The 27312-nt window shown below is 39.9% G+C and overlaps 1 protein-coding gene across 3 annotated transcripts in view; it reads left to right on the plus strand.

Annotated features, from left to right (window-relative positions):
* CTNNA3 (catenin alpha 3) overlaps nt 1–27312 on the plus strand; it is a 954378-nt gene that overhangs the window by 183772 nt on the left and 743294 nt on the right. For all 3 annotated transcript variants that reach the window (XM_070945838.1, XM_070945840.1, XM_070945839.1), the window contains 2 exons: nt 6455–6718; nt 24143–24346. In XM_070945838.1, the coding sequence (XP_070801939.1) occupies nt 6455–6718; nt 24143–24346 (468 nt within the window). The remainder of the gene's footprint in view (nt 1–6454; nt 6719–24142; nt 24347–27312) is intronic.

Genomic DNA, 27312 nt, shown 5'->3' on the forward strand with positions numbered 1-27312 from the left:
ATCAACTTAGCTACAATGCTGGAGTTTTTTTGTTTCTGTTTTTTTTTGCTTTGTTTTGCTTTCCTTCCTGACCTTCCCCTCACTTCTTGTCTCATGACTTTTACATTTGTTAACCAGAGAGCAGGTATGATCTTGTTTTATGATTCTGTAAGATGTTCTGTGAATCTTTCAAGCTGAAGGCTGGCACATAAGTGCCTTACCTCAGTAAGTAAATAAATCAGGAGTTTGGTCCTTAAGTCTTGCAAGCTTTTAAAATATTAATCCTGGCCTTCTCATCCTGGGACTGGAGGTAGATAGGCAGTTTATCATAGAAGAGAGATATATTCTGAAGATTAATCACACTCTGACATCTCTCTTTGGTACTGTTGTAGCCTCCAAAATTTCTTCAAAGCTGACCTATGTGAAGAATATTAACTTCATTGGGAACACTGTACCCAATGTATCAATATAGGGCAAATACTGCTGACTCAAAAATTCAGAGTGAACTCTCTCCCTTAAGGAAAGGCACCTGCAGGTTATATGCTTAATCCTGGAATAGATCTCTTTATCGACTCTAGCTTTCATTTTGCCCTGATTTTATTTTGTTAGCTCATGCAATCTTTTTATAACTTTAGGACCTCTGCCATCTCTATGGAATGGAAAGGAGACAGAGCAGTGGTGAAATCCAATTTTTTTTACTATCGGTTTTGTGAGCATGGCTTGGTGGGCGTGGTGTGGCTTGGTGGGCATGGCAGGGGAATGATACTGCAAAATCCCCATTCCCACCCCACTCAAGGGAAGGATGCTGCAACATTTATGTGAAGCCGCTGGGCGAGATCATCCGTGGTTTTGGGGTGCAGTGCCATCTGTACGCTGATGACACCCAGCTGTACATCTCCACCCCAGACCACCCCAACGATGCCCTTGAAGTGATGTCCCGGTGCCTGGAGGCGGTGCGGGTCTGGATGGGGTGGAACAGGCTCCGACTCAATCCCTCCAAGACTGAGTGGCTGTGGCTGCCGGCGTCCCGATATAGTCAGCTGGTGCCATCGCTGACTATTGGGGGCGAGACATTGGCCCCCACGGAGAGGGTGCGTAACTTGGGTGTCCTCCTGGACGCACGGCTGTCCTTAGAAGAGCATTTGACGGCCGTGGCCAGGGGGGCTTTCTATCAGGTCCGCCTGATACGCCAGTTGCGCCCCTTTCTGGATCGGGACTCCCTATGCACGGTCACTCATGCCCTCGTTACTTCCCGCCTTGACTACTGTAATGCTCTCTACATGGGGCTCCCCTTGAGGAGCACTCGGAGGCTCCAACTGGTGCAGAATGCGGCCGCGCGGGTACTTATGGGGGCGGCATGGCGCTCCCACGTGACACCTCTCCTGCGCGAGCTGCATTGGCTTCCAGTGGTCTTCCAAGTGCGCTTCAAGGTGTTGGTTCTCATCTTCAAAGCGCTCCATGGCTTAGGATCCAGTTATTTACGAGACCACCTTCTGCCTCCGATAACCTCCCACCGGCCAACACACTCCCACAGAGAGGGTCTCCTCAGGGTGCCGTCTGTCAGGCAATGTCGGCTGGCGACCCCCCGGGGAAGAGCCTTCTCTGTGGGGGCACCCGCCCTCTGGAATGAGCTGCCCCCAGGGATACGACTAATCCCGGATCTCCGGACCTTCCGCCGGGCCCTGAAGACGTTTTTATTTCAGCAAGCCGGGCTGGGTTAAAAATTTTTAATTGGTGAATTTTATGGGTAACGGGGTTTTAAATTGGAGAAGCCTAAGATAATTTAATTCTGTTTTAATGTATTTTAATATTTGTATTGTGTGTTTTTAATTTTGGCTGTTCACCGCCCCGAGTCCTTCGGGAGAGGGGGCGGTATAAAAATTTAATAAATAAATAAATAAATAAATAAATAAAATCCCCATTCCCACCCCACTCAAGGGAAGGATGCTGCAAAATCCCCATTCCCACCCCACTCCTGGTGGAAGGACATTGCAAAATCTCCATTCCCACCCCACTCCAGGGAAAGGATACTGCAAAATGTCCATTCTCTCTCCAATCCAGGGGAAGGATATTGCAAAATCTCCATTCCCATCCCACTCTGGGGCTAACCAGAGGTGGTATTTGCCAGTTCTCCAAACTACTCAAAATTTCCACTACCGGTTCTCCGAACTGCTCAAAATTTCTGCTACTGGTTCTCCAGAACCTGTCAGAACCTTCTGGATTTCACCCTTGAGACAGAGTCATGCCAGTAGCAACCTGATGATGCTCTGTAAAGATTTTTTGTCCCCCCTCCCCCAACCAGTTTCAGGAAGATTATCAATCCTATGGAATGTTATAAATCAAATTACTAGTACTTTCTGAAAGGTGCAGAAAGTATGTACTGGATTTGCATGCAGTCCTAAAACATCAACTTTGTGACCTTCAGAGTCACTCAAAATAGATGGGGCTAAAAGTTTGGGTCATTTTCCCCCCGCCCCCATTTCGGTGAAGAATTTATGGGACAAAAGATTTCAAACTTTGCAAATGCATAAATAGTCTGTGAAACTCCTTTGCCAAATGCCCTCCACTCAAGCCCTCCTTGAGACTACTTCTCATGATTTGATCTGGTATCAACTACTGGAGCTGCTCTCTACCCTCCTTTTTCCTCCAGCTGTCTTTTTCCTTATCTTATTTTCAAGTATGGAAGATTTTTTCAGTCATATTGTCAACCCTGAGGCGAACCTGGCTGAGGCCATCTTTGCGGCTTCATGGTTGCCACAAGGCAGAGGAGGGGGAGGGGAATAGATAGCTTGGCTTTGCCGCCAAAACAAAAAGGAACCAAGGTGGGAACCAAGGTCACTCCAACAGGTGGCTGAGTGAGGAGGAGTGGAGTAACCAAGCAATCTGCCAGCACCTCTATTAAACAATGTGTCTGATCACCCAGGGGGAAGGGGGAAGGGGGAACTTTCATTTTTTAATTTGGTGAAAACTGCGGGAACTTTCAGAGTCGGTTTTTACCAGTTGTGCCAATATGATGTATCCAATAAACCTGTTCTTTGAGGAATCGACCTGTCTCGGAGTTCTGCTTTCAATGGGTGCATTATTTGGAACGCTGACACATATGTTGAAGGTGTAGTAAATGTTTTTGGATTAGATATGGATAAAACAGGAAAAGTGGGAGACAGGCAGTGAACTAGGATGGAGGAAAAATGATTCCTAATGGGGAATCAAATAAAGAAAGTGGTCTGAAAAGAGAGTTTGCCAAGAAGCAGAAACTCAGAACAATTAGGATATTATGAGTTTCCCAGAGGAAAACCAGCACAAGAAACTTGACGGAGGTGCTAATTGCCTTAGTTTATATTTATATACTGCCTAAAAGAAATTGCATTCAAGTGTGAGTTAAGCAGTTTTATGAAAAGAAAAATAAAATAAAAATGAGAGGAGGAGGGAGGGGAAAGAGAGAAAGAAATCTTTAGGCATGTGCAAGTATCATTAAACTTAATAGTATTTTTAGACAGTAATTAAACTGCAAAGATTTCATAGCTGAAGACAGAAAGGTACATTTAAGAATCCAGATAGTAATTTTGAAAATTATATTTTTACAGGGGAAAGACAATTCTTAATTTTGTTATATTGCGTAGTGACTGAAATATATGGAGGTATGAAGCAGAAATAAGCCAAGGGAATTCATTTATGCATGTGTGATTAGGAAAAATTAGATGCTGCATTTTTACAGCTTTTTATCTATGAAGCATATGCTGTAGTTAATATAATATATCCCAGGATATGTTATGGAACCATAAATACTTGCCTTGAGATCTTTGTTTCTCTGGAAATCTTTTAAAAATGATATTGAATTGTGTTTCTGCTCTAACAACTCTGGAAATCTTTAAAAAATGATATTGAGTTTGTTTCTGCTCTAACAAGATGTGATCTGTAGATAACCAACATTTTTTTCCCTTGCTTCTTTGGCTTAACCCTCATACATATTTGACACCTGGATATAGTGGTGGGTTGCTACAGGTTCGCCCCGGATCGGGCAAACAGGTAGAGTAGCAGCGGGAGGCTCCGCCCACCCACCCAGACGTCTCTGCACATGCGCAGAAGTGTCACGTTCAAGCGTGCGCACGCCCACGAGTGAACCGGTAGCAGTGGGATTTCAATCCCAGTACTGCCTGGATACCATAATGCTATTATTTTACCTCATGTTCTAACATCACGTCAGTCATGCACTTGTTAAGGGGATTAGACAAATGCACCTCTCTGCAATACAGAGTAAATATATTGACTTACTTTAAGACACTGAGATACATGGCCACAGAATCTCGTTTATGAACAAGCAGGGCAGTTTAGAGGTTTTATGTTCCTTAATGTGAATTGGCTGGTTAGCAGAGCAATATGTCAAACAATTTGGGAGAAATTCTCTTTCTTCTTCTCCTCCTCCTGGCAATCCAATATCCTGGTTCTCCTGAGTTATATTTATTGGCTTTAGTGATTCCAGTTTCTGCATTTCTTGAAAACAGTTTCTGGTGCTCCACTGGGTAAATTAGTGTCATATTCACAAAGTCATATTATTAGTGACTTTGAAACTATAACTTGTTCCTTCTATATTGTACATCAGCTCAATATTGAGGAGAGATATGTAATTTATTTCTGGGTTTTTTTTTCTCATCGCTAATGCTTTAGATGTTTATACAGAATTAAATTTCATTTCTATAAGAAAATTCAACACAGAGAAAACAATCCAAATGCATTATCCACATCTCATCTGGCAAAGGCAAGATTATACAAGTATTTGTGTGCAAATATCTATATGTGTGTGGAAATTTTGTTTTTTAATCTTTGTTTCATGAATTAAATTCTTATTGGGTGTGTCTGACTCTGAGAGAGTGGTATTTCAGCCCCTGGATTGTTAGAATTCAGTGGGTAAGGAAAATATACATTTCTTTTTTTTTTAAATAAAAAGTTTTTTCTTTTTTTTCTTTTAAAACAAACATTACATAGTTAATCAATCAGTGTGTCATCTGGGTTACAAGTTTTGTGTCATCATATTTAATGCTTACCATCATTTTAAATATATATATATATATATATATATATATATATATATATATATATATATATCTTTGCTTTTACATTTCAATTTAATATATCTCCTATTAAAACACTTTTTCTTCCAAAATTATTTAATTTTATACCACTTTTTGTCCATATTCATTTTCTATCCAATGATAAAATTGCCCCATATGTTATAATACTCCGATTCTTCCTTCCCTTTAATGGAAAAGATACATTTCTATGTGATTTAAGGTTGAGGATTTATTCCTATGAAAAGAATAGGAGGATTATTACACATTTTTAATAGCCACTTCCCTATTTTTTCCTATTTCTATCATAATCTGTTTATGAGATTTCAGATGAATTTAGGTAAAGAAAGCCTTGATTTGACTGATCCAGGAAGGTGTTCTCTTGAGTAATGGACACTTTCAATGGGCATTTCAAAAAAACAAAAGACAAAATCTCTTCCTACACCTTTTGCACAAGTCTTTCCTTTCATCCAAGGCTTGTTACAATACCATGTGCTAGAAAGCAGAGGGATAGAATAAACAGAGGGATAGAATCAAGATCACGTGAAGCGTTAATACCACTTTATAATGCCTTGGTAAGGCCACACTTGGAATACTGCATTCAGTTTTGGTCGCCATGATGTAAAAAAGATGTTGAGACTCTAGAAAGAGTGGAGAGAAGAGCAACAAAGATGATTAGGGGACTGGAGGCTAAAACACATGAAGAACAGTTGCAGGAACTAGATATGTCTAGTCTGATGAAAAGAAAGACTAGGGGAGACGTGATAGCAGTGTTCCAATATCTTAGGGGTTGCCACAAAGAAGAGGGTGTCAAACTATTCTCCAAAGCACCTGAGGGTAGAACAAGAAGCAATGGGTGGAAACTAATCAAGGAGAGAAGCAATTTAGAACTAAGGAGAAATTTCCTGACAGTGAGAACAATTAACCAGTGGAACAACTTGCCTCCAAACGTTGCGAATGCTCCAACACTGGAAATTTTTAAGAAGATGTTGGATAAGCATTTGTCTGAAGTGGTGTAGGGTTTCCTGCCTGGGCAGGGGGTTGGACTAGAAGACCTCCAAGGTCCCTTCCAAAGCTGTTATTCTAAATTCTAAAGGAACAAATTAGTTAACGAACACTTGTTAATCAATTTATCAGTGGAAAAAAAGTTGAACAAATTGAAATAATTTGTTACAAATTACTTGTCTGCTTTGAAATGTTTGAAAAAAATGATCACAGAGTCTGTTTTATTGCCTGATGAACTTGTAAAAGTTAACCTCTCGAAGCGACCATATTTCCTTCCATGCTTGAGCAGACAGCTTAAAAGACAGCAGAGTTTTCATGCTTGTTCTGGAATATTTTATCCTGAATAATTTTTGAAAGGTTTATGTGGATAATATTAAAAATAACCATCTTGTCTTTCCTGATAGGATTTAAAATCTAACAGTCACCGAGATGAGATTGCAGCGGCACGGGCTTCTCTGAAGGAGACTTCGCCTCTGCTGCATTCAGTTTGCTCCGCTTGCTTGGAGCACTCCGATGTCGACTCTCTCACTGCCAGCAAGGACTCTGTTTGTAAGGAGATACAAAATGCCCTTGATGTCATCTCCAATGCCTCCCAAGGAATTGGACATCCCAAAGTTCAACAAGTCCCACAGTCAGCCTCTCTTGGAAGCGCTCTCGATGAACTTGCGGTAGGACAATCACATTATCTTTCAGTAACATAATTTATTTTACTTGGGGTTGTTATTATAGAAATCCCATTTTGTTGATTTTTTTTTTGCCCTCTAGTATTTTTTTAAAACTCTCTTCTCCTCTAGATTATTATTTTTGGTGAATAGCATCCATGCCTTCCTCTTTTTTTTTTTTTTTTTTTTTTTTTTGTGGGAAGGTCTGTTTTCTTTGCCCCCTAAAAATTAGGGATGATCCATGAGCAGGGGTGGGATTCAGTGGTGGGTTTCAATTTTTTTTACTACCGGTTATGTGGGTGTGGCTTGGTGGGCGTGGCATGACTTGGTGGGTGTGGCTTGGTGGCAGGGGAAGGATACTGTAAAATCTCCATTCTGATCCCAATCCACAGAACAGTTACTGCAAAATGCCCATTTCCTCCCAATCAGCTGGGACTTGGGAGGCAGAGAATAGATGGGGGTGGGGCCAGTCAGAATTTTTACTACCGGTTCTCCAAACTACTCAAAATTTCCACTACCAGTTCTCCAGAACTTGTCAAAACCTGCTGAAACCCATCTCTGGTGGGATTCTAACGGTTTGGACTGGTTCGGGCGAACTGGTAGCGAACCGGTTCACTCCGAGGATCAGGTCGGCCTGCCTGCCCACCCCTGCACTTTACTTACCTTTATCTTCTCAGTGTGCACAAAGACCAGCTGGCTGACACGCATGCGTGCGCTGGAAACCAGAAGAGCAGCTGGCGATGGCGCACGTACCACAGAGTGTGCCTCCTCTGTGTGCCACCTCTATTCGCCATCACGCTCTAAGCAGTAGTGGTACAGATGTTGCTTAGATTTCCATTTTACTATTTCTTGGACTGTGGTTCCAAAAATTCCTTATGATAGGATGGGCTCATTGGGTATGATAGAAGCTGCAGGTCTATAGGTTCATCCCTTGTATATTTGTTTGTATCGATGTATGCGAGTGTATTCTAAAGTTTGTGAAAACTCTCATGATGCTAACATGTGGCAATTTGGTTCCAGCAGCATATCCCCGATGGGCTGCTACTTCAGACCGAGGAATAACATGTTTTTATATGTGCAAAGAGCATCCATGTGTTCCTCCTTAAATCACCTTTATTCATAGCCTTTTCTATCTTGGTTTACTCCTATAATGTAAATCATAGCTAAAGCAGGCTGAATAGATAAAGCAAAATTGATTGACTATTTACTCCTTTAAAAGTGTTTCATTTTTCTTTATTTATGGAAAAAATGGCATTAGGTAAGAGCCTGAAGTAACCTTTGCTCTATGTTGTTTGTGCAATGCAAATAAAGTGCACCATCTAAAAGCTCCCTTAATATCTTTCATACTACTAAGCTAGAATTTATAGCTGGGCAAAATCAGAAGTAAATCTGAAAACTGCCAAAAATGTAACCCAGCACATTTTAATCATTTCATTGTGTCAGTAATAAAAACCATCATGTTGCAAGTGGAAGTAACGATTTATAAAGCTTTGTTAAAGTTATTGTAGTGTGGATTATGTCAAGTAGGCCCTTGAGCATTCTTTTAAAATTCTTGCAATATATTTTAATCAGCCTCTTCAATTAATCACAAATCTTAGTTGATGGTTTGGACATTGCGTATATTTCTAATTTTTAAAATTCAAGTAAATAAGAGCCTGGTGGCTCAGCAGACTGATAGCATTGTGATTAACACCAGCTGTCTGCAATTACTGTAAGTTTGAATCTCACCAGGCTCAAGGTTGACTCAGCCTTCCATCCTTTCTAAGGTAGGTAAATTGAGGACTCAGTTTGTGGGGGCAATAAGATGACTTTGTATAAATATACAAAAGTATGAAGGCTATTGCTTAACGCATTGTAAGACGCCCTGAGTCTCCGGAGAAGGGCGGCATATAAATCAAATTAAAAAAAAAAATGTTGTTTCAGACTCAGTCTGCAGTTTTATTCAGATTATAGGGGTGCTTGGTTTAGAGCCCAGGTTAGGATTCTACTATTCATTTGTTGCAAAATGGAACAGCTCTTGGCCCAGATGGCTCTTCAATGGAATGGTATCAGGTATTTGCAGGTGTTGGCTCCTATACTTTTGCAGGTGTATAATGAATAGTTTAACGACAGTAAATTGTCATCATCGTTTTATTAGGAATGAGACAGACCAGTGGACAGGACTGAGTTGTTAAAAGCATCATTGAAATGTATTCTGAAATTTGCTTTCTATAGTATGGAGATCACAGCATGTTATTGTATTCAGCATCATATATATTCATTTTTCCTTTAAAGTAAAGTGAAGTAGCTTTGATGCCAAATCTTAACTCTAGTATCTTGAAACTAGTAAGAAATATGTCTATGAGGAAGTCTTGGTCTGTGCAGGAAAATTATGGTCCATACAGTACGTATGATTATATACTGTAATTACTGTGGGAAACGTTTCCTAAGTGGATAATTGAATCAAGAATGTAATGCAATAACTTTTATGAAGGATTTGCTATTAGAATAGCAGTTACAGTATAAAGAAGAAAAGTGAAACACGTAGAAAAAATGAGATACAAAAATTATCACCAAGTCAGTTAATACTTAGTTGGGTAACCTTTAGCATGAATTACGGCCTTACAACGTCTTCCCATGGAGTGAACCAAGTCTTTTAGTTCTGCAGCTGTTAATGTGAAACCAAGATGGAATGATTGCTTCTATTAACTGGGTTTTATTGCTGGGTGGCTTCTGACTAACAAGTTTCTTTAGTCGGCTCCATAGATTTTCAATTGGGTTAAGGTCTGGGCTATTCCCAGGCCATTCCAGCAGTGGAATAGGATTATCTTGAAACTCCAAAAAAAAAAAAAAAAAGTGGCGTTATTAGCCATCTAACCTCAAAAATACACTTTCCCAAAAGGTTTCCACAATTTTGGCCACTACTGTATGTATTATTTGTGGAAACAGTATTTCTCTTCCATTTTGGATTTCAGATTAAAATATTTGAAATATGCTGTCAGGGTTCCAAGTAACACTTCCAACAAAAGAAGACTCCGAGGTTTGAAGTTCCCCAAAGTTCCATTTTATTAGGGATGTTATATTGGCACATCTGAGAAAACCCGAATCTGAAAGCTTCCAGGTTTTCCCCACCCAAAGGAAAGTCCAAGTCCCTGCCCAGCACCCATATGTCCATCACATGGTCCAATCAATGCACCGTCCCATCTGGAGATGCCTCCCAGTCACACCCCTCCAGGTGCAGGGCAAAATGTCCTTGTCGCTCTGAGAACGGAATGTTATTATGACTATATATCACCCTTGCTCCATACCATCCCCTCTCGCAGTTTCCCACAGTAGTAAATGTGGCAGGCCTGAAGATCCAATGCAAAAGATGGCTTCCAAGCCCGACATATACTTTAAAAATCTGTCCCAGAATATTGTTGGGATTTTGGTTCAGCAAAACTTAATTGACATTCCTTTATCCTGAATTAAAGATTAGAATGTAGTTGTATTTATTTACCTTGTTGTATAAAACTGGAAAATTAGTGTAATTTTTGTTTTACCTAAACATTCAGCTTAAATGTTCTAAGCTTCTTAGCAGACATTAATTCTGTTGGAGTGAGAAGCACGAATTACTCAGGCAGGGACATTAGAAAATCTGTTTAATCAGATCTGTCTGTGGGAAATGCTCACTCATTGGTATTGATTTCTTTGTGGCTCCTTGGAGCTGATCAGTGCAGAGGTGCCCAACACAACGCAGATTCCTATTGATAAGTTAAGATGGATCTTTATTTTCTATCTCTCTCATGCTATTAATTCATTTAGGAAGAATGAACTTTTCACAGAAATTGCTATTAAGTTCCCTGTCTGAATTGAATGTTTAATTGAAATTAAATTTACACAATATTGGCATTTGGTGCTATTGTGTATTAAAAAAAAACCCTTTGAAATCTTCCCAGGATTTTGCCATGTTTAATGCTTTTTAGACGTGATGAACTATAACACCCATAATTCCCAGTCAGCATTGTTTTGCTCATTGGAGATTCTGAGAGTTGTATTTCAACACATCTGAAGAATAGGATGTTAGGAGACATCCAATGGCGGGATCCCACTGGTTTAACCAGTTCAGTGATCGCGCGCTTTGCATGCGTGAGCAGTTTTATGAAAATTTACCTTCCGCTTTACTGCTGCGGAGTAACACAGCTGAGGCACGGCAATCCGCTCTACTGCGTAAATCAGCTGAGGTCAGTAAAGCACGGGGGTGGACGGGCGGGCCCACCTGATTGTCAGAGTGAACCAGTTCGCTCCCAGCTGATCGTCAGAGCTACCGGTTTGCCCAAACTGGTAGAATCCCACCTCTGGAGACATCTCACCTCACAGGATCTATCACTTTGGAAAGTGAATGCTTTGAACCTCGACACATAATACAACTCTCACTATGTCGGGAGCATCTATGCATGGGCTGCGTTTCTAATTCAGTGTTAGTGTTATGGGAGAAATAGCTCAAGATTGTCACTCCAAAATGTAACACTTGGAAGGTGCACACCGATTCATAAATCACTATGTGGGATTCTGGCTCTCTTCAGATTTCCTGTCAGTAAGGAAGATCAGAAACGGGGTGTGTTTAGAATTCCTATAGAAATCTACTTGCTGCCTATTTCTTCTCTAACAGCTTTTGGCTACTTATAAAGATGCAGTAAAAATAGACATGAGAATAGTATTTAAAACATGATGAATAAAGGCATGAATAAAGCAGCAGCATTTAAAGGCCTAGGTAAATAATGTCTGTGTGCTGAGCCTCTAGCAAAGAGTGAGCAGATTTTAATTCCAGTGGCACTTTATTCTATATTAAGTGTCTGCTATGGGGAAGTAGAATTGATTGCCCTTGTCAAACATACAGGTGTCCCATTAAGGCTCTGAGAGATGGTGTGTAGATGTTGGATGTGGTCTCAGCCAGGGTGGTTGGCTTCCAGCAGGAAAAATGAATAGTCAGCAATAGCACGAGGAGTGTGCACAACATAAATACATGGCTGGAAAAGAGCAGGGTTGTGTTTGGGTTTTTAAAATATATATACCGTATTTTTCAGAGTATAAGACGCACTGGAGTATAAGACACACCTTAGTTTTTGGGGAGGAAAATAAGAAAAAAGCTGATTGGCAGGTGGACCGGCCGGAATACCCCCAATCAGCTGTTCCCAGAGGTGAATTTTAGCAACAGGTTCCTTGGTTGTGAGCTCTGTGCCTTGCTTTTTTTTTTTTTGCTTTTTTTCCTGCCTCTGAAACTTCTGAAACTCTGTTTCAGAAAAAAAAACTTTTTTTCCTGCCTCTGAAAGCCTCCGAAACAGAGCTTCAGAAAAAAAAAAAGCCTCTGAAGCTCTGTTTGGGGGCTTGTTTTCTGAAGCTTCATTTCTGATGCTTTTTTCAGCCTCTGAAACCTCCGTTTGAGAAGCTGGGTGGGGCTACATTCGGAGTATAAGACACACCCAGATTTTCACCCTCTTTTTTGGGGGGAAAAGGTGCGTTTTATACTCCGAAAAATACGGTATTTATTTTAATAATAAAAATAGTAAAAAGCAATATACAGATAATATAATAAAAATAATTCAAAGGGAAACCGTCTACATTGCATAGTAACAGCTGAATAACAAATCAAGAAAACTTCTAAGCATGAATAAAACATAAAAATGTAATGTGAAAACTTTCTAGTTACATATTTTTCTTTCCCTTTTGTTTATTTCTCCAATTGCCAGCCACCACATAGATATATACTGTGCGCTTTACCTTAAACACTGAAGATTATTGCTAGTATCTATTTGAATCCTTTCAGGTATTATTTTTCAATAGTCCATAACTTTCTTCCTCAAAACCACATACCAAATGCGTCTACATTTGCCCTGCTGTGTAATGTGTAATACCTCTGAGAGCCATTCTTGCTTAAATTTGATTAAATGTGTGTTATGGACATATATTGTACTGTCAATTGTGCCATTACTGCATCTTTTCCAGTTTTGATCTCCCAATCTGATAGTTAGCAATCTGATAATTTTAGAGCTTGGGAGTCATTTTTTTGGATACTCTTGTCTATGGTTTCTTTTATGTTTTATCACTGTTGGCATACGCCACTCAGAGCTATGGCACATAAGATGGGCAGTCATTTAAGTCCCATAATTGATTTAAAAAAGATTACAGTTCAGAATACTACTGGTAACAAAGTGAAGCTATTTTGAACATTAAAATAATGGGAAGCCTATGGAGGAGTCCATGGGCCATTTTCACGAGTTGTTCCATGAAGGACATGTTGCATTAATTCAGACTTGATAAAAGGCTCTTCTAGTAGCAGCTGTTCCAGAAGATTGCTGGATTCTAACCCTTTCGTTAATGGAGCGCAATTCTCATCCAGATCAGATATATCCACTAAATCCGGATGAGGAGCCCCCAGAATCCATACAGTAATAGCAATAGCACTTAGACTTATATACCGCTTCACAGTGCTTTCCAGCTTACAAGGTCAGCATCTTGCTCCCTCATTTTACCCACCTCGGAAGAATGGAAGGCTGAGTCAACCTTGACCCAGTGGGACTTGAACTGCCAAACTGCTGGCAATCAGCAGTCAGCAGAAGTAATGTGCAGTACTGCACTCTAACCACTGTGCCACCATGGCTCTTGCTTATCAAGGGCTGGATGAATAATAACTCCATTGTGTCCGAGTTCAGCTTCAGTTTATTCTTGCAAATCCTGGGGGGAAAAAATCATCTTTTTCATCTAAGAGTTTCTAGAGCTGCAGTGCCAGTGTCTCTATCCAGCTTGCTTAATATGGAATACTGGACATCTGCCAATAGTTGTTAAAATCAATCAGCTGCAAAAATAGCTTCTTAAGCAAGTTCCTCACCACCATTCTTTTTAAGGTGGCAAAGAAATAGAGAGATCGTAATTATCGGAGGGATTGCAAGACAGTGGTCTTTAGAGACCCTTATAAGTTAATTGTTGGCATGAACATATTTATATGCCTTAGCTACTTATTGAGGAAACTGGAATCTGGATCACCCTTAGCAGTCTTGAGCATCTCTGGAAGATTCTCCTTGAAATGCAATCTATAGTTAGAAGAAACTATTTATAATACAGCAAATAAGCTCCCTAAAGGACATGAAAATATATTTGAATACGTTTTCATTTCTCATTAAAAAATCCTTTTGTTTGGTTTTTTTTTTTCACTCTGTGTATTATCCAGTGCTATAATGCTTTAATTAACCAGTTCCAATACCAAAATAGTTTTAAGCAGGTAAATTATCATGGCCTTTCTTGCTATTATTTATTGCGCTGCCTTTGGCATAATAGGTAGATACTATCAAGTCAGGCTATTGCAGGGATCATTTTTGCATTTTGATTTATCCTAATAAAAATGTATAGCTCTTCCAAGGACATTACTGAAATATCTCACATTCTTTTCATCTATTTTATGCATTATCTTCCAATTTTGCTTGCCAAGCATTATCATTGTTTTCTAGTCCTTCACCCTTTTACATCAACTTGCCCAAAGTATGGGTAGTCTTCCACTTATACGACCCCAATTGAGGCCAAAAGTGAGATGTGTTAAGTGATTTTTGCTCCGTTTTACAAACTTTCTGGCCATAGGTTGTTAAGTGAATCACTGCAGCTGATAAGTTAGTACATGGTTACTAACCATGGTTGGAATCTGGCTTCCCCATTGACTTCGCTTGACAGAAGGTGGCAAAAGGGGGTCACATGACTTTGGGACACAGCAGTGGTTATAAGTATGAACCAGTTGCCAAGCATCTGGATCAGGGGTGGGTTCTAAATTTTTTTACTACTGGTTCTGTGGGCATGGCTTATTTTGTGGGTGTGGCTTGATGGTCATATGACAGTTCTTTAGGATTTAGCAGAGATACTGGTCTACCAGGCTTTTAACTGCTTGCAGAGCTGTACTGGTCTACCCATTTGTTTTTGGAGGCACCGGTCTACTCATTTATTTTTGGAGGCACCAGACTACTCATTTGTTTTTGGAGGCACCAGTCTACTCATTTGTTTTTGGAGGCACCAGTCTACTCATTTGTTTTTGGAGCCACCAGTCTACTCATTTGTTTTTGGAGGCACCTGTCTACCACCACACTGCCTTTTAACACTGATCAGCTGTAGGGTGGTCCTTTGAAGCCCCGCGGCAAGAGTTTAAACAGTTTTTTCCTTCTAGCCAATCAGCTGGGACTCGGGAGGCAGCAATAGATTGGGGGTGGGGCCAAATAAAAGGTAAGAATAACACGGGGGGGGGCAGAGAGGGGGCCCCAGCTCCCGAACAAAGAGAACCGGTTCGGTGACGTCATATCGTCACTGCTACCAGCTCGGCCGAACCGGGTCGAACCGGGAGGAACCCACCACTGATCTGGATTTTGATCACATGATCAAGGGGATGCCGCAAAGGTCGTAACTTTGAAAAACATTCAAAAGTCACATTTTTCAGTGCCAATGTAACTTTGAATGGTCACTATATGAACTGTTATAAGTCAAGGACTACCTCTTTGTGAGATTCTGTTTATCACCTATATTTCGTCCTTGATAATTTTTTCTTGCAGTCTGTGATACTTTTTAATAAAAAAAATGAAATAAATCTATTTGCTTACTCTTGCTTTTTCTCAGTGTTCAGCTTTCACGTCTGTGCTTTTACCAAGAGAAAAACGATTGCTTTTAACATTTTGGATTTCAGGCATTGAAATGTCCTTATCTCTGTGATCTTGTCTGAAGTTTTCATTGCCTTTCTCCATAGGATTTATCTTTTCTTCTGCAGCGCACAAATAAACTATAAAGAAAATTAAGGAGACTTGGGACATCCGTGATAGCACTGCCTGAGTAAGCTTAACAAATGTCACCAAGAGTTTTTAACTGTAAAGTGGTACTTGCCTTAAATTAAACTGCAGAGTCAGTTCCTAAACATGACAAGCTTTGAAATGTTATGGACTGGTTAAGAGGTTTTAGAAATATTAACATAATAGTACATGTCACCTGAATATTTATCAACCTAGTAACTGGCTCTCCCTCTGTGAGCCACTTACCTTGAAGTACCCATTGGCTTCTAGACATGCTAAAATAAAATGGATGACAGAGCTCAGGTTTAGAATAGACCTTTGCAGTGTCTTTCTGTCCTGCCCTATACTGTTGAAGCAGCCCTGAGTTCAGGGGTGGGTTCTACTTACCTTTACTACTGGTTCGCAACAGGAGTGTGCGTGCATGCTCGCTTTGCTTGTCGGAGCACGTGTGCTTCTGCGCTTGTGCAGATAATCAATTATGACATCTGGGCAGGTGGGCGGAGCCTCCCGCCGCTTTTACTACCAGTTCTAAAGAACCAGACAGAACCGGGAGCACCCCACCACTGCCTGAGTTTCAATTTAGAGATGAAACGAGAGTGAGACTTTAGTTTACTTTACTGTCATTGCACCTCGTACAAGGAAATTAAATGCCATCTTCAGTGTACATCATACATAACAAAGCGATAAAAATAAAACAAAAGCGCACATCCTTCACATTCTATACAATTGAATTGAAAACCCCTGATACTGCATTAATATTACACTATACAGTAGAGTTCAATATAGTTATTGCTCTGGGATAGAAGCTGTTTTTCAGCCTATTTGTCTTTGTTTTTATTGTCCTGTACCGTCTGCCAGATGGTAATAGTTCAAAAAAAAAAAAAAAGGGTGTCCAGGATGAGATGGATCCTTAAGAATGTTTTGAATTTTCGTAAGGCAACGGGAGTTATGAAGCTCTTCCATGGAGGGGAGAGGGCAACTAATGATCCTCTGGGCAATGACCTTAACCCTCTGGAGCGCTGTCCTATCTGCCACTGTGCAATTAACAAACCATACACAGGTGGAGTAAGTTAAAATACTCTCTATAGTGCAGCAGTTTTTCATTCAGTTGTTGTTTTACTGAGAAGTCTCAGGTAGTATAATCTCTGCTGGGCCCTTTTGACCAGTGCTGCAATGTGAGCGGCCCAGGTCAGGTCCTCTTTTATGACAACTCCCAAAAACTTAAAACTGGCCACTTGCTCCACTTTGTCTCCATTGATAATCAAGGGCTGGATGTCTGATGGATTGCTTCAGAGGTGGGCTGCACTTACTTTAACAAAGAGTTCACTGGTTGTGAGCGTGCACGCGCATGTTCGCTTCGCTTGCACGCGCCCCTTTGGGAGAGAAACGGAGCCTCAAACATACTCCTAATCAACTCAGGCAGCTCCGGTGAGTACAGCAGGGGTGGTGCAGATCACAGATGGGTCAGCCAACGAGCCAGAAAGTTAGTTATAAATGGAAAGCATAGCACAGGGGCAGTGGGCGGGCCCAGCCAGCAATCAGAGCTAAAGGTTCGTCCGAACCCTTGCGACCATGCAGCAGCCCACCACTGGATGACTTTGCATCAGGATGAGGCTTTTCCTCCCTAGAAACCCTCTCTGCTCAGATCATCTAGGTTGAAAATGTGTGTGACAATCCCATGCTTGGGCCAGAGTAAATCCCCCAGCAGTGAGACATTTCGAATTTAATTTATTTGTTCTGATATTACAGCACAAATGTGCAGTCTAATTCAGTGTTTCTCAAGTTGTCAAGCAACTTTTAAGACATGTGGACTTCCACTTCCAGAATTCTGATTATTGAAGTCCACATACCTTAAATGGTCAAGCTTGACAAGTACTGGCTTAATTTTCAAAATTATTTCCTTCCCCTACATTAAGTGTAAACGGTTGTAGTATGGTTTGATTATCTTTTGTGAAAGAAGCAGCAGCAAAAGATATTTCTTCTTTGATTAAATATTACTAATTCTCAAGCATTTCCATAGTAATTGGAAAAGACTCCTTGAGTCTGGCTTTCTAACGCTAAAGTTCCCCTTTGCAATCAACCGTACCTGCCCTGCTGTGAGAAGTTCCAAGAGGAAAAAAAAAAAAAAACCCAAGATGAACGAATGTTAATAACTTTATGAATTTATAATGCCTGTTGCAATTTTCATGAATTAGGAGCTACTCTCTTTAATTTGCACATTATATGGTTCGTATTGTTTTTTGTTTTATTTTGTTAAAAAAGCGATCTTGTATCATTTTGGAAGAAACAGAGTTTAACAGATTTAACATACACATACATACATACATACATACATACATACATACATACATACAGATATACAAGAGTGAGCGACAAAGAGAAATATTGAAATAATAAAACATGTTTGTTGAACAAAATATTCCAGTAGCCAAAATACTTGCTGAATTAATGAAACTCATAAAAGGATATCTGTTAGAACTGTGTGATGCTTTGGGTTTAGTTTCCAAAAGGGTTGTAGCAGTGCAAATATAGCATCTGTCTGCATCTGTTTAAAGCAGCTGTGTCTTTTCCCTGGTTGCCTTTCTCAGCTGTGTGATCCTTGGAAAAGATGAAGCTGCTTTAAAGAGTTTAGATAGGTATTTGATTAGTGGCCCTGGGCATTTGGAAGCAACTGAACTGTACAGTCCTGCTATTTATCTGTGTATTCATATATTTATTCTAATAATTATGCAACACAGGAAGCCATAGTCCTGAATTTGTGAATTCCTATTGTAAGAGGCTGCATTTTTTTCTTTATATTTATTGTTTTATCATAGAAAATAAAATTGTTGTTGTTGTTAGTTGCGGTCATGTCCGACCCATTGCGATCCCATGGCCAATGTTCCTCCAGGCCTTCCTGTCCTCTACCATTCTCTGGAGTCCATTTAAGCTCACGCCTACTGCTTCAGTGGCTCCATCCAGCCACCTCGTTCTCTGCCGTCCCCTTTTTCTTTTGCCCTCAATTGTTCCCAGCTCTTCTCCAGTGAGTCCTTCCTTCTCATTGGGTGGCCAAAGGATTTGAGTTTCATCTTCAGGATCTGGCCTTCTAAAGAGCAGTCAGGGTTGATCTCTAGGATTGACTGGTTTGGTCACCTTGCAGTCCAAGGGACTCACAGGAGTCTTCTCCAGCAGTTCAAAGGCCTCAATTCTTTGGCACTCAGCCTTCCTTATGGTCCAACTTTCACAGCCATACATTGCAACTGGGAAAACCATAGCCTTGACTATACACACTTTTGTTGGCAGGGTGATATCTCTGCTTTTTAATATGCTGTCTAGATTTGCCATAGCTTTCCTCCCCAGGAGCAAGCATCTTTTAATTTCTTGGCTGCAGTCCCCATCTGCGGTGATCTTGGAGCCCAGTAAAATAAAATCTGTCACTACCTCCATTTCTTCCCCATCTATTTGCTAGGAATTGAGAGGGCTGGATGCCATGATCTTAGTTTTCTTAATTTTGAGTTTCAAGCCAACTTTTGCACTCTCCTTCTTCACCCGCATCAAGAGGCTCTTTAGCTTCTCTTCACTTTCTGCCATTAGAGTGGTATCATCTGCATATCTGAGGTTGTTAATATTTCTCCCAGCAATCTTAATTCCAACTTTTGATTCATCTAGCCCAGCCTTTCTCATGATGTGCTCTGCATATAAGTTAAATAGGCAGGGTGACAGTATAGAGTACACAGAAAATAAAATACGAAACAGTAAAACAAACAAACCAAATGAAAGAGAACAAAAACTTACATTCAACCCTAACAACAACAAAAAAGAAAAAAAAAGCAACCAGTGTACTAAAAATGAGGAAAAAGTGGTCAATTAAATTTAACATGTAACATGTAGGATCTACCCTGGCTGGGTGCTGAAAGAAACGAAAAAGCAATAAATTCTCCTCTCCTTTTACATACATGCATACATGCATTGTATTTATTATATTTAGCACATAGAAAGTCCACAGTGTCCAGTCTCTTATGTTTAGCCCATTATCTCTAATCAAAACATTTAATTTTGCCCTCTCTACTTAATTCAGTCAATTTCAAAATCCACTCTTCAACAGTCAGCATCTCTTTCTCTTTCCAGTGTTTGGCAAGTCACAATCCTCTCAACCGTCACCGTGTGAAGGAATACGTTAAAGAGTGTATGGTAAAATGGGCCATAAAAAGTTGGGCATAATATAATGCTAGATAAATGGGGAGAATATATGGACAATGATGTCTATAATTTACCTTAAATCATAGTTTGAAAGATAAGAGGCTGCATTTTTAATAACAAGGACTCAATCACATGAAAAAAATTAGAAAAGAACTGACATTTGTAGAAGTTGAAATGAACTATTCCTCTGAAAAAAGTACATCTAAGATCAGTTTGTTTGATGCAGCATGATTCTTAAACTTATGAAATAATTTCCCATTAAAAATCCATTGATTCAGCAATGAGTCTTGTTTTTATTATTTTTGGGATATATGTGATGTTACTTTCAAAAATAACATCCGCGGGATAATTTATAAGCACTGGCTGTTTCTGAAGAGAGGAATGGTAGTAGTACGCTACCATCTATTTTTTTCTGTTTTCTATCTAGCCTATCAGGTTCAGCCTGAAAACAGGAATTGTGTCTAGGAAAAGTAGCTCATCCAATATAATTGCAAGCCAATAAATTTAAATAGTATTTGAATATTTTAAAAGCCTGAATAGAGAATTATCACTTGACATTGAAAGCATGCAACACAGCACCGGTGTAACTTTGTTCCTATGAGTCTACAGCACAAAATTATTGACAGCAGAGGAGAACTTCAATGTGAAGTTATTTACCCACATACATTGTTCAAAATGATTTTCAGACTTCCTTTTAACATACAAAGAGAACGAAAGAGCCTTGCTTAACATTGTTTCTGTTTCCTATCAGTATGTTGAAAATTTCTTACCTTGAATATTAGAATAAATTAACCTTCCCTAGCTTGGTTCTGGAATAACAACTCTTAATACTTGCAATCCCCTACCCCTGCCTCCAGCTAGGTTGACATTGGCAGATGATAGTGATAACCAGTGTTGGAAGAAATGTCCATCTGGGTTCAGTTCCAAGTGGGGAGAAAGACACTGAAAACATGGAGACTGCTGGAAAAGATGGTTTAATGGTGGACAGAACCACGTGGTTTTGAGGTCCTAGGCAAAAAAGCACATCGGTGAGAGATAGATAGATAGATTTATACTCTCTGTTGGGCTTTGAATTTGAGCTTGTATTCTGATTGGTTGTCAGGCTCCCATGGGACCATGCAGGGGTAACTTTGTAGGTTGTCTTTTGAGTTCCAGGCTTGGTTGAGCCTTGCTGGGTGATGCAATCTCCCCAGGTGCCATGTGGTGAATTCTGTTGCTAAATGAGTAGAGGGCTAATCCTATCTTTGTTGGATCTTGGGTGAGGGCATTTGCTTATGAATAGACCTAGCTATCTCTTTATCTCTTAAGTGCTGACATCTGCTGTGGGCTATTGAGGAGGGTGGGGGCTATTAAGAGTGAGTCTGCTTCATGCCTAAAAACATATTTCTCCATTTCTCATCCAGGGAGGTATAATATTCTGCCTTTTTAATATTTCCTAGAATATTTCATTTTTCTAGGAGAGGGATGGGTGCTAACTTACTACACCAGTAAATCACGTAGTGAAATAAGATTATGAAAATAGCTGAGGAAAACCTATTATGTTCTATTATTTCCACTTAGGCTACCATCCCCCCAACCTTTACAGTTTTGAACTTCAATGCCCAATAGCTTGAGTTAGAATGGCCAAGGATCAAGAATAAAGAGTATTGTAGCCTAAGATAATTTAGAGCAAAGTACTGTATTCAACTTGGTAGACCTGAAGTCTTGCCAAGAATATTGAGGGCTACAATTCAGGAATAGAAATAAAGTAGGTCTTGATTTGTGTAGATTTAAGAGGTAAAATTAAGTTTCAGTTGGATGTAAAATATCCAGTTTGGTCTGAAAGGGGGATGCATGAGGCTCAGGGATTTGTATGTGCACTTCTGATGTAGATGTGAAAGACTTCAGATGAAATCCAAAATTCTATTCTACCCTGTTTCCCCGAAAATAAGACCCAACCGAAAAATAAGTCCTAGCATGATTTTTCAGGATGCTTGTAATATAAGCCCTACCCCCAAAATAAGCCCCAGTTAAGATTGTCATCCCGATGGATGCATTTAGTGCCAAATTTCTCCAAAAATAAGACCTAAACAGAAAATAAGCCCTAGTGCGTTTTTTGGAGCAAAAATTAATACAAGACCTGGTCTTATTTTTGGGGAAACACAGTAGTTGCCGCTGCATGTCTACATGAAGTAGATATTCCTGAAATGGATTGATCTTTTTTATTTTATGCAAAATTATGTTTTTCCTGTTGCTCTGAAATGACTAATTTAATGTCATCTGAATAAGAATGTTCAATTTTACTTGATTTTTGTTGTTACTGATTTTTTTTTTAAATGAAGGTTAAAGAGACCCAAAAGCGGGGAAACATTCAAACATGAGTAAGGCTGGCATGAATTTGTTGGCATGAATATCTTTATGTGAATTTTGTCCTATCTCCTTTTATGATTTGAAGTGAAATTAAATATTAAAATAAAAATAGCAAGAAAGCATACTAACATTATGAATAAATAGCAAAGATAGGAACAAAAAACGGGCTCATTCACCACAATAAATGATTAGGCAAAGTTTAAAAATGTGAACTCCATATAAATTATAATATATGATCTCAGTTATAATAAATAGGCAGCTAGAATGATCTACATAAGAAAGTATTTCCATCGTTAGGTTGCAGTTATAGAAAAGGCTCACCACTTTGTATGAAAAGATCAAACTATGGTTTTACTCCCCATTAATAGTATTTTTACACTGCCCATACAACCATATCCTAAACAATGTACAGAAATAGAAAAAAGTTGTATTTTTTTTAATAGAAAACTACTAAAAATAATAAAAGCTGTCCGCCAAGCAAAATATAATATTCCACCATATAGAAGATAAATCTCAAACACAGATAAATCTCAAACATAGCTTGCTCCTCAAGCAAGGAGCAGTAGCTGCCCAGCCATAGCCAATTTTTGAAAGCTGAATTTTTTTTCAAAGCATTATGAAATGTCCGTAAAAAGGATGCCAGCTGCATCTTAAAAGCGAGAGGAAGAGGTTATGTTGTTCCAAAAAGTTAAGGCTACATTAGAGAAGGCCTGCCTTATGGTTTATAATCACCTCGTCTCCTTTAAAGGCAGAGCCCTGGGAAGGCTTTTTTTATATGATCTAAGAGAATCAATTTGGTGTAGTGGTTAAAAGCATTGGATTAAAAACTGGGAGATTATGCGAGTACTAGTCCTGCTTTAGGCATATTAGCTAGCCTTTGATTTGTTACTCTCTCTCAGTCCAGAGGGATAGAATCAAGATCACGTGAAGTGTTAATACCACTTTATAATGCCTTGGTAAGGCCACACTTGGAATACTGCATTCAGTTTTAGTCGCCACAATGTAAAAAAGATGTGGAGACTCTAGAAAGAGTGCAGAGAAGAGCAACCAAGATAATTAGGGGACTGGAGGCTAAAACATATGAAGAACAGTTGAAGGAACTGGGTATGTCTAGTTTAATGAAAAGAAGGACTAGGGGAGACATGATAGCAGTGTTCCAATATCTCAGGGGCTGCCACAAAGAAGAGGGAGTCAAACTATTCTCCAAAGCACCTGAGGGCAGAACAAGAAGCAACGGGTGGAAACTAATCAAGGAGAGAAGCAACTTAGAACTAAGGAGAAATTTCCTGACAGTTAGAACAATTAATCAGTGGAACAACTTGCCTCCAGAAGTTGTGAATACTCCAACACTAGAAGTTTTGAAGAAGATGTTGGATAACCATATGTCTGAAGTGGTGTAGGTTTTCCTGCCTGGGCAGGGGGTTGGACTAGAAGACCTCCAAGGTCCCTTCCAACTCTGTTATTCTGTTCTATTCTATTCTATTCTATTCTATTCTATTCTATTCTATTCTATTCTATTCTATTCTATTCTATTCTATTCTATTCTATTCTGAGTCCTAGGAATAAAGTCCTGATAACTTACATCTAAAAATGTTGTTGAGGAAACAACCACAAAAAGAGGGCCTAACAGAATGTTCAGAATAATTCTGGAGAAGACAATACCTAAAACACCCGCAAACAACAATAGAAATGGATTTGAATGTAATAACAGCACTTTAAATTGGATTTGGAAGCCAATGATTAGCTAGTGAAACAACTAAATCAATGCTATACTGTGCTAGGAGCACCCTGGCTACTATACTTTGTACTAGGGGTGAGTAGTAGTCAATCTGCATAGCGATAAGGACATGAGTCACCATAATCAGGACTCCACAAGTCCAGGTTCAGCTGAACTTGGACACTAATCTAAGCTGAGCAAAGGTTCCACCTGCTGCTCCAGCAAGAAACACCAACCCAAAAGAATCCTCAAGTAACTGACCTGCTTCTGTTGAAGGAGCTCAATGTTATATGAAGCTATCATTAGAGTTGATGTTTCTAGATAGCCCAGATGTCTATGGATGAGCATTTTCAATGTCTTCCTAGAGTTTAATCTAAGCTTCCTTGATATTCTTTTTAACTCTTTTCCTAGAGTTTGGTTGCCTTGGATTCTATCACTGTAAGTGAAGACCAAATAAGGCCATCACTTGAAAAACGTTTGGAGGGAATTATCAGTGGAGCTGCTTTATTAGCCGATTCGTCCTGTACTCGTGACCTTCACCGTGAGCGCATCATCACCGAGTGTAATGCCATCCGCCAAGCTCTTCAAGACCTTCTTTCAGAGTACATGAATAACGTAAGTCTGTGACTGTTCCATTGCTTTTTTTCCCCAATCTGTATATTTTCTACTTTGTCTCCAAAGTAAAGTTAACCCAATAGTTAGTGGCATCTTTTATTTAGTACTGGTTTCCAAACAGTTCTTGTCATTTTGTACATATGGAAAGTTGGCCAATGATTTGAAAGGGTCCTGTTATGCTATCTTTCTTTTATTTCAATTATGCAACTTTTATAACCACCCCTCCTGCGGGACCTGCATTGGCTACCAGTTGCCCTCCGGGTGAGATTCAAGGTGCTGGTAATCACCTATAAAGCCCTACATGGCTTAGGCCCGGGGTATTTGGCGGACCATCTGCAGCCAGCAACAGCTCCCCATCGCCCGGTGCATTCCAACAGGGAGGGCCTCCTTGGGGTACCGTCGGCCAGACAATGTCGGCTGGCAACCCCTAGGGAGCGGGCCTTCTCTGTGGGTGCACCTGCCCTGTGGAATCAGCACCCCCTGGGGCTCCAGGTGGCCCTCACCTTCACTCTGTCAGCGTTCCAAATTAGGCTTTCTTCCAGCGCTGACATAACAAGTTCATCTCAGCAATAAATCAAGCTTCCGCTCTTTCTGCTTCAACTTGTTATGTCAGCGCTTTCCGCCGTGGCCTTAAAACATGGCTATTTCGCCTGGCCGGCTTGAACTGAAGGGGTTTTAGAGGGGATTTTAATGGTTTTTATAGTTTTATAGTTTTATTGGGTACTTTTAAAGGAAGGATTGGACTATATGTGTTTTATTGTTGTGAGCCGTCCTGAGTCCTTTTGGAAATAGAGCGGCATATAAATCCAAATAATAAATAAATAAATATAAATGGGAGAAGATTTTTTTTTTTTGAATCTGGTACAATAGAAAGTACAGTGACATATTTAGGCTCACAGAACTATGATAGGGATCATTTTTCCATTTTTCCCTTTCATCCAGATCATTATTGGAATATGGATCCAAATCAATGGTGGTATCAGCCAGTTCGGACCGGTTCATGTGAACCGGTAGTGGCGACCTGCGCCTGCCCACCTGCCCCGGTGCTACATATTTCTAAGCCATGCCCATGCGTGCAAGCCACGTACGCAAGCAAAGGACATGCGCGGAAGGCCGCACGCATTGGTGGAAGGCGCTCGCTCACATTTTTGGTGCACGGCGAACCGGTGGTAAAATTATGTGAAACCCACCTCTGATCCAAATACATTTCAAGGAAGCTGATGCAGAACAGGAAACGTTTCTATTCCCACCATCTAATGGAGGAGTGTATTAGTTAGATAGGAATTTGTGCTTAGAGAACTTGTATAAGAGGACAGTGGCAGAATTCATCCATTATCCATAGGTGCCCTACATGTAGAGCTATAAATTTGGGGCTCTGTTCTGACAATCCAAAGGACCGATGACCATTGGAGCAGGATTAGTCCCTGTAATGCTATCCTTCCTGGTTGCTTATTCACTGTGTAGTCCTTCAGATCTGAAAATGCCTGAAGTCTCTTTAGATTGAAATAATTTCTATAATCCCTTGACAATCACATTACGACAATAAGCCAGCAGAACAGAACACAAATCATTTTTATTTTAGCCTTCCAGTTTTATTAAAAGATATAATGAAAGTCTCTGATGTTATTTTTTATTTTTTTCCTTCGAGTCAGTCTTGACTCCTGGCGAGTATATAGATATATCCCTGTAGTGTTCTAGGCAACATTTTTCATTTAGAGTAAAACAAGGTAAGAATAATGCAGCACTCTAATGCTTCATGCAATACTCTAGTCTACACAATACAACCAGAATCCAAAATTGATTTTCCACTTGAAAAGCATGAATTCTGCAGGCTTCAAATGCCAACTTAGCAAAAGCATGTTTTGATTTCGGGTTGTTATTTGCCAGGAGTTTTCTATAAAAAAAAAAATCTGGTTACTCAGAAAATGGTCTAAGAATTGATTAGAATAGAATAGAATAGAATAACAGAGTTGGAAGGGACCTTGGAGGTCTTCTAGTCCAACCCCCTGCCCAGACAGGAAAACCTACACCACTTCAGACAAATGGTTATCCAACATCTTCTTCAAAATTTCCAGTGTTGGAGCATTCACAACTTCTGGAGGCAAGTTGTTCCACTGATGAATTGTTCTAACTGTCAGGAAATTTCTCCTTAGTTCTAAATTGCTTCTCTCCTTGATTAGTTTCCACCCCCATTGCTTCTTGTTCTACCCTCAGGTGCTTTGGAGAATAGCTTGACTCCCTCTTCTTTGTGGCAACCCCTGAGATATTGGAACACTGCTATCATGTCACCCCTAGTCCTTCTTTTCATTAAACTAGACATACCGAGTTCCTGCAACCGTTCTTCATATGTTTTAGCCTCCAGGCCCCTAATCATCTTTGTTGCTCTTCTCTGCACTCTTTCTAGAGTCTCAACATCTTTTTTACATCGTGGCGACCAAAACTTTAGATCAGAAGTTTGCTGTCTTCTTAGAAGTGACAATATGGCAACACAGTGTCCAGTGATTCACTGTTGTCAAATTGATAGGGGCAAGTTCTCTCTGCATATACAGTGGATGCTGAAACTTGTTCTCCAAAACACTAATGGTAGAACAATGTCAAGGCTCCGTGGAATTTATTTATTGCGAGCTGATTGAGATCCTGGGCTGGTTTGAAACAGATTTTAACTAGGTCCCTGTTGTATTCTAGCTAGCTGGTAGTTTGGTATGTTTGATTTGCAGTCCTATATTAAGGATCCTTTGTCTAAGAGCTGTCATAACTTGAACTTGTCCCAGTGTCAGAAAAGCTTCCGAGGCAAAACTATCATGCTGAACTTGGTCTCCAATTTGCTGTTTCTGGGTGGAATGGAATATGTCTAGCAAGATGTAAGCAAGGACCAGCCATGGTGCTGAAGATAAATTTTTAGCCAGTCTTTGAAAATATTTAGCCAGGCCTTTTTCTCAACACTCAATAGCCATGTATCGAGCATA

Source organism: Pituophis catenifer, unplaced genomic scaffold (assembly GCF_029215685.1).
Source record: "Pituophis catenifer annectens isolate HBS135680 unplaced genomic scaffold, rPitCat1.0.hap2 SCAF_6, whole genome shotgun sequence".
Taxonomy (NCBI): domain Eukaryota; kingdom Metazoa; phylum Chordata; class Lepidosauria; order Squamata; family Colubridae; genus Pituophis; species Pituophis catenifer.